A 9,003-nucleotide genomic window follows, 5' to 3' on the forward strand; every position below is an offset into this window, starting at 1 on the left:
CAAAGAAATGATTAATTTTTTTAAAATCACATTGTCTTAAGCAATCAAGTAGTTTTGGGGGGAAGCAGATCAAGTTGAGACGAGTCGTGAGACCATTTCCTATATGAATGGTTTGAGGTTGCCTGGATAGGAAAATAATCAAATGAAGCAGGAGGGAAGGAACCCTACAGAAGATCTATTTTAAATGTTTGAAAGAATTTTAAATGGTGTAAGGTGCAGATTTGCCATCCGTGGCTAAAGAGCGAAGAAATAGGACCAACAGTTGTTAGCTATCAAACATGAAAAATAATTTCATACAGTCACAATAATACAAAGACAAAAGAGGCTGTTAGGAAGGACAATACATTTCCTACTGGGAATCGTAAAGTGCTTAATGAGCAGTAGGAAGTTTGGTGCTTTGAACCCACTTAGAGGTGCTACCAAACACCGGCCTGGCCTTCTACTTCTGAAAGGTTCAGCCTTGAACACAAGGGCGGCAACTCTACTCCACAGTGTGGGAGTCATCAGAAGCCAGAAGGTACTCAGTGGCAACCAGCAACTAAATTCCTTGTGATTAGTCTGCTTTGAATGTGAAACAAAGGGTCCTTCTACTGTAAAAGAGAACTCCAGAGTAAATCAAGCTAACGTCAAAGTCCTTTCCAATGCAGCTCCCTAACAAAAGTTAAAATGTACAAAGAATGAAGCTATAAAACTGTAAAATGGAAGAATATGCTAGGAATTTCTCAAGCTAAAAGAACTGAATCAAGCTTTTTGCCACCAAAACTGTTTTATTAGAAGCTAATACAGATGTCATATCATTCCATAGTTTAATCACATCAAGCAGTATTGTACAATGGCTCCCACAATCAGTTTAAAAACATTCTCTTCCTTCTTGAACTCCTTGATATCAGCTCCCCTTTACCCCCTCCTCCCCCACTGTACCCCCTAAGAACCCTTATTCTAATTGCTGTCTCTATAAGTTCATCAATACTGAGTTTCATATAACCAAAAAACATATAACAAAAATTCAGGAGAGTTACCCCCAATGACGAAGTACATCTGAGATAAACCCAAATATAAAAAAGAAAAGAAAAAAAACCCAAGGAAACAATAAAAAACCAAGACAGTATTGAAAATCAGATCAGGGCCAATGTGCATCAGAGAGGAAATCAACTGACGGGGTTTTAACCATTCAGATAAGGTTTATCAGTTTGATTTCTTATAGTCATCCCTCCAATCTATGGCTAGAAGGACATCACGGAGGCTTATATCCGTAGATCTCACAAGCGCATCTTGGGCTTCCACTGTCACCCATAGCCTTCTGCCAATCAGAATCTCACAGTGTAGACTCTGATACTATTCCCTCCTTCAGCCTCAGATTATACGATTTACAGTCTTTCAGTCACTGATGTTGGTGTGCTTCTTCTGTGTGAACTTACTGAACATTATTATAAAATTTCCCTGACAACTAACTCCCATCATTTGTGTAAACAGCATCCAGTCATGAAAATATTTATTCTGTGCAAGTGAATAATTCAGGTATTTGGACCAATAATACCCTTCTCTCAACAATAGTTTTAAAAATGTGTACCAGGGGCTAATCAATGACATTATTAACAGAAGATCTTTATGCTCCAGGGATATGATCAATAAGATTCTCTACTATAAATTAGCAAGGAAGTCTCTAAAGGGAGCCAAAGGAAGATTTAAAAAACATAGATCTAGAAATTGGTTTGGGGCTGGCACTAAATCCTAGCTCCAATGTAAGAACAGTTCATTTGTATATCATAGACCTGCTCAATACTTGCACTCAGGAAGGGAACACAGAAAAGTGTGATGAAGAAATTAGATGGTGCCCAGCGATCAGATAAAATAGCATCTGGAGTCTTAAAGGCTTGTTTCCAAACAAGCAGCCATCTAAGTAAGATGTCAAAGCTTTGATTGCAATATTGAAGGATTTTATGAGCCAAATATTCAAAGAAGATGAAATGAATACACAGAGCCACTGTACCAAAAAGAATTGGTTAACATGCAACAATTTCAGAAAGTAGTATTCAATCAAGTACTGCTAGCATAAAAGAGCAAGAAAGGTATTGTGTTAATGGTACTGATAATTTAAAAAAAGAAGGCTCCAGGAATTGATGAAATAACAATTGAGATGTTTTAACAAACATGAAATCCTGGGAGTATCCACTCGTGTCTGCCCAGACATTTGAGAAACAGTTATCTGGCCAACCAACAGGAGGAGATCTGTCTTTTGGCCTACTCCAAAGAAAGGTGATCCATAGAATGTAGATATTAAAAGCAATATGACTTCTTACAATGACTTCTTCAGTACTTTAGACATGTTATCACATGGGACCAATTCCTACAGAAAAATACTGTGCTTGATAAAATAGAGAGTGAATAGAAGGAGACTGCACAGCTCTTTTTGACATATTCAAGCCATTGAATTGTATGAGAATTATTTGTCAATAGAGCTGTGAAAGATAACTAAATGTATTAATATGTGTACAGACTTTATACAATGCCTAATAAATGTAGGTATGACATATATATGGTTGTTAAAGGAAACAAAATGAAGTAACCAATTCTGTAAACCCAGAAAAACCTATATATTTAAAAATAAAGAAATAAAATCAACAAGAAAAGAAAAAAAGGAAGACCCTCAACAAGAGGGATTAATGCAGTGTCTGTAACACTGAGCCGGAATACAGCAATGACTGTGAGAATGGCTCAAAACGGGGCATTATTTCTTTCTGCTGACATAATTTACTCTGAGTCAGAACCAGGGCAACAGACAGCATCATTAATATTAAACAGAAATAAAATTTCCTGAAAATTTTACAGTTACAGCACAGTTACAACAATCCATAAGACAGAGAACTTCCCAAAAGACAAATTGGATTCAGAAGAGGACGTGCAATGAGGGATATCATGTTAGATGTTAGATGAATCTTCGCTACAACCAGAAAATGCAAGAAAAACATTAACCCATCTTTTATTGACTATGGGCAGGCATTCAACCATGGGGCCCATACAAGTATGGCAAAGATTGGATATTCTAGAACACTAAACTCACTCATGTGAAACCTGTACATAGAACAAGAGGCAATCATTGGAACAGAACAGGTAAAGTGTGCATCAAGATTATATCTTTTCACCACTGAGTAAATATGCTGAGCAAATAATCCAAGAAGCTGGACTCTGAGAACAATGTGGTCTCAGAATTTGTGGAAGATCCAGAAAAAAACTTCTGACATGAAGCTGACACAATCTTACGTCCTGAAATTTGCCAGAATTTGAAGCACTTACTGATGATGATAAAAACTGCAGCCTCTACTCAAGTACTCCCTCAATGCAAGAACACTTAACTTTGTTCCATTAAACTGGCATTCCATGATGATCACCTTCCCGACATGATCGCTGAAGACAAAGCAGATGCATAAGCAAATGTGGTGAAGAAAGCTGATGGTTCCCAGCTATCAAAAGATATAGCATCTGGGGTCTTAAAGGCTTGAAGATAAACAAGTGGCCATCTAGCTGAGAAGCTACAAAGCCCACATGGAAGAAGCACACCAGTCTGTGTGATCATGAGGTATTGATAGGATCAGGTATCAAGCATCAAAGAACAAAAAATCATATCATTGTGAATGAGGGGGAGTTCAAAGTGGGGACCCAAAGCCCATGTGTAGGCAACTGGACATCCCCTTACAGAAGGGTCACAGGGAGGAGATGAGCCGGTCAAGGTGCAGTATAGCACAGATGAAACATATAACTTTCCTCCAGTTCTTTAATGCCCGCCCCCCACCGCCCCACTATCATGATCCCAATTCTACCTTACAAATCCAGCTAGACCAGAGGATGTATACTGGTACAGATAAGAACTAGAAACACAGGGAATTCAGGACAGATAAACCCCTCAGGACCAATAATGAGAGTAGCGATACCAGGAGGGTAAGGGGAAGGTGGGAGAAAGGGGGAACCGATCACAATTATCTACATATAGCCTTCTCCCTGGGGGATGGACAACAGAAAAGTGGGTGAAGGGAGACATCAGACAGTGTAAGGCATGAAAAAATAATAATAATTTATAAATTGTCAAGGGTTCATGAGAGAGGGAGGGGAAAAATGAGGAGCTGATATCAAGGGCTCAAGTACAAAGAAAATGTTTTGAGAATGATGATGGCAACAAATGTGCAAATGTGCTTGACACAATGGATGTATGTATAGATTGTGATAAGAGTTGTACGAGTCCCCAATAGAATGATTTAAAAAGGAAAAAAAAAAAACCTGCAGCTTTCAGTGGAGATCACACTTCAAGATAAAGAAAACCAAGGTTCTAATAACTGCATCGATAAGCAAGGTCATAACAAACACAGATAAGTTTGAAGTTGTCATGAATTTCATTTTGCTTGGATCCACAATCAAGGCCCACAAAAGCAGCCTTCAAGAAACCAAACAGTGAATTGCACTGGGAAAATCTACTACAAAAGACCTCTTGCAATTGTTAAAGAAACAAGGGTGTCTCTTCAGGACTGAGATGTGCCTCTCCTAAGTCGTGTTGTGTTCAATTGCCTCATATGTATAGAAAAGCTGGACCATGGATAACAAAGAGCAAAAAGAATTGACGCATTTGAGTTACAGTACCTGCAAAGAATAATGAAATTGCCATATTCTGCTAGAAGAATAAACGAAGCTGTCTTAAAGGAATGCGGCCAGAATCCCTTCGAAGCGAGGCTAGAAAGACTACATCTTACGTACTTTGGGCAGGTTCTTTGGAGATACCAGTCCCTGGAGAAGAAGAACATTGTGCCCTAGGAAAGCAAAGAGTGAGTGAAAGAGACCCTGAAAGAGATCCATTGACACTGCGGCTGCAACAATGGGCTCCAAAGTAAGAACCCTTGTAAAGACAAGGCAGTAATGGGAAGCATTTCATCCGATTGCACTTGTACATAGAATGGCTGTGAGTTGGAATTAGCTGGATGACATCTACCAACAATACTACAACAACAAAACAGGGCTACATCACGCCCTTCATGGAATGAACAACATGCATGAAAGAACAGATTGCCTGGCTCTGAATCAAATCCTGACTCTCTGCTTCCTTTCTGAGACTCAACTTCATAACCCGTAAAGCAAGAATCTTGTGAACAGTAAGCTTGGTGAATTATATCAAGTGAGCCTAGTACAGTCTTTGACATAGAGGAAACTTTCACAACATCTAACCATCATGGGGCAGTATTAAAGCACCTGAAGTTTTCATTGCCAAGTTTCTTAAAGCAGCTTAACCAGCTTTGTCTTTGATCTGAGAGCTGCTTGAACACCGTGTCTGGTCTCTTCTATCTTCACAGTGTTGTCTTGTTGTTCATTGCTTTGAAGCCGATTCCAAATCATGCCATCCCGTGTTTGCAAACTAAAACTGTTTAGAATGGTAATGAAAACAGATCAGCCAATCTTTTCTTATTGGTTCTGCGATGTGGATTCTAAACTGGCAAAGTAGTTTTTTTTTAATCATTTTATTGGGGGCTCGTACAACTCTTATCACAATCCATACATACATCCATTGTGTCAAACACATTTGAACATTTGTTGCCATCATCATTCTAAAAACGTTTTCTTTCTACTTGAGCCCTTGGTACCAGCTCCTCATTTTTCCCCTCCCTCTCTCAAGAACCCTTGATAATTTATAAATTATTATTATTTTTTCATGTCTTACACTGTTTGATGTCTCCCTTCACCCACTTTTCTGTTGTCCATCCCCTAGGGAGGGGGCTATCTGTCAATCTTTGTGATCAGAACCCCCTTTTTTCCCCCACCTTCCCCTTCCCCTCCTGCTATTGCTACTCTCATTATTGGTCCTGAGGGGTTTATCAGTCCTGAATTCCCTGTGTTTTCAGCTCTTCTCTGTACCAGTTTACATCTTCTGGTCTAGCTGGATTTGTAAAGTAGAATTAGGATCATGATAGTGGGGAGGAGGAAGCATTAAAGAACTAGAGGAAAGTTGTATGTTTCATCTATACTATACTGCACCTTGACTGGCTCCTCTCCTCCCCGAGACCTTTCTGTAAGGGGATGTCCAGTTGCCTATAGATGGGCTTTGGGTCACCAATCCGTACTCTCTCTCATTCACAATGATATGATTTTTTGTTCTTTGATGCCTGATACCTGATCCTATTGACACCTGTGATCACACAGGTTGATGTGCTTCTTCCATGTGGGCTTTGTTCCTTCTCAGCTAGATGGCCGCTTGTTTATCTTCAAGCCTTTAAGACCACAAATGCTGTATCTTTTGATATCCAGGCACCATCAGCTTTCTTCACCACATTGCTTATGCACCCATTTGTCTTCAGTGAGCATCATCGGTGCCAGTCTAACTGGCAACATTTATGGTAACAGATGAACATGCAAACCTTTGCCCAGAGATCAATCTTCACAATTGCCATCAATTCTAACTGACAGGTCAGAACTGACTCCAAAGGGTTACTAGGCTGTGGCCTTTACTTATGCCATATGTAGGCCAAGCAAAAAATCCAAGAAACTGGACTAATCCAGGGAGCAAATCACCAGGTCTTTTCTCTGAGAAGGTGGCTCAAGGATTTGAACCATCAACTTTGTAGTTAGCAGTCTAGCAATTTAACTATTGGACCACCAGGGCTCCTTACACTCACAATAGAAAACAGAACAGGAAAACAAAAAATTCTCCACACTAACACGATTCAAGAGAACGTCATGAGCTGTGTGCCGGTGACTTACAGGAGATTGGCCACCACCGCACAGCCGGAGACCACGCTCATCACGGTTGCTTGGATCTGGTAATCCGGGTGCAGCAGGCGCTCTGAGGCCAGGTACACCAACACACCTGTCACCACCCAGATGCTGAGGATGGAGAGCAGGGCACCAAGGATTTCTGGGGAGTCAAACATAAAAGACATCCACATTTTCCTGATTCACAGATCATCCCAATCTCCCCAAGACCCATAAGACACTGATTCCTCCACACCCACCCTCCCCCAAAAAGCTTCAAATGAATTCATTTAGTGATTCACAAAGCAAATGTGTGAATGGGTTCTGGACTAAAATGAGAAAATGAGGTACTTTAATGCTGCATTCTTAAAACTCCAGCGTCTGAGTTCATTAAGCTGCAGATCACTAAGTGTTTTCCAGCAAATTTTCAAAGCATATTAATTGCTGCCTGCCCTCACTATTTTCCTGAGAGATTTTAAATTTAAACAGGTGTTAAAATGATGGAAACTTATTAGGAGATGAAATAATGAGGCACAAAGAGTAAAATGTGTTTAGAAACACTTAATTTCGCCATAAAACATTTACAGCTTGCCAGCACCAGTACCTTTAGTAATGTAAAACAGCAAAAAGAGAAGGCTTCTCTGAGGGTGCATGATGAAAATGAGCTTCACTTGCCAATACAACATATTACAAACTCAGAGGCACGTGTAGAGACTTAGCAACATTCTGAGTGTATTTTAAAGTAATGGTTAGGAAAAGAAGCCTCAAAATCATAGCATCATCATCAATCTTTACAGCTAGGGGACTATTCCACCTGCCCATAAAGTACAGCCGTTGTGTTATTGTTGGGCCCCATTTAGTCGGTTCCACCTCATAGGAAGTGACCCAATGTACGACAAAGGAAACACTGCCCAATCCCATTGGCATCTTGACAATCGCTGATGTGTTTGACCCTATTGTTGCAGCTGCTGCGTCAATCCATCATATTAAGGGCCTTCCTCTTTTTACTTGACCCTTCACGTTACCAAGCATGATGTTCTCCTTCAGGGATTCGTATCTTCTGATAACGTGTTCAGCATGTGGGAAGTGAAGTATCGCCATCCACCCTTCTAAGGAGCCTTCTGTCTGTACTTCTTCCAGGACACATTTGTTTCTCCTTCTGGCAGTTCATAATAATTTCAACACCATAATTCAAATATGTCATTCAACCCCATAATTCACCAGCACCGTAATTCAAATGGGTCAATTCTTCTTTGGTCTTCCTGATTCAGGGGCCAGCTTTTCCAGGCCTATGAGGTGATTGAAACATACTATGGTTTGAGTCACACACCTTATCCTCAAAGTGCCCTATTTTGCAGCAGATGTTTCCAGTACAGTTCATCATTTGATTCCTTGAAAGTTGCTTCTATGAGTGTTGATAGAAGATGCAAGTAAAATGAATCCTTAACAATTTCAATATTTTCTTAATTGTTGTTTATTGGTCCAGTTGTGAGAATTTTTGTAATCTTTATGTTGAGATGTAATCTAAAGGCTGTAGAGTACAATGGATCTTGAATTGTAGAACCTAATGTGGGTTCTTAAAGCCCACAGATGTCTAAAACATTCTGTGAATCAGCAACCAGCCACATTCAATAATACATTAATCCTATATACTACTCCCCTTTAAAGACAAGTAATTTAACATATTGTTTTACTACGTGTAATTATTATTTCCCAGACTTCAGTTGTTCACATACAAACTTCATGGTTTTTATCATACACACATGCCAAGTGCCTTGTTGGAGGTCGTAGGTGCTGTCTGATAGGTTCCTACTCATAGGACCCCTGTGCACAGCATGAGGAAGCATGGTCCTCTCTGGTGCCGTACTCATAGCCATTACTATGTTTGAACCCATTGTTGCAGCCGTTGTGTCAACCCACCTGTGAGAGTTAGGTTTATTGTGCCAACCTGGCCCATAGGAACAGGTCAGATTAATCAGGTTGCAGTTTGATTGGAGGACAAAGAGATAAATGGCTCTTCAAGACCTGCCCCCTTTCCTCTTACTCTCTGGTGATCAGAGTATGCTGGAGCATGCTGCTGCTTTAGCTAGTCCCCTGCCTCAACCTGTGAGCTACACCACCTGTGGGCCAAGCCAACCAATGGATTATGTTGCTAGAGTGTGAGGCTCCTTCGCGACCTGTTTTGCCATGCTGCTGGTGCATACATTGTTTGAGATTGAGGCTGGTGGATCCTGTCGCCTTGCATTGCTTGGGTTCGGTATCCCATCCAGGCCTGCT

The 9,003-nt window shown here is 40.4% G+C and overlaps 1 protein-coding gene across 1 annotated transcript in view; it reads right to left on the reverse strand.

Moving 5' to 3' along the window:
* SLC30A8 (solute carrier family 30 member 8) overlaps positions 1-9,003 on the reverse strand; it is a 46,354-nt gene that overhangs the window by 18,560 nt on the left and 18,791 nt on the right. The window contains exon 4 of the mRNA XM_004697672.1: positions 6,736-6,889. Within this exon, the coding sequence (XP_004697729.1) occupies positions 6,736-6,889 (154 nt within the window). The remainder of the gene's footprint in view (positions 1-6,735; positions 6,890-9,003) is intronic.

The sequence above is a fragment of the Echinops telfairi genome, unplaced genomic scaffold (assembly GCF_000313985.2).
Source record: "Echinops telfairi isolate 266 unplaced genomic scaffold, ASM31398v2 ScPeMD7_1;HRSCAF=3_0, whole genome shotgun sequence".
Lineage (NCBI taxonomy): Eukaryota > Metazoa > Chordata > Mammalia > Afrosoricida > Tenrecidae > Echinops > Echinops telfairi.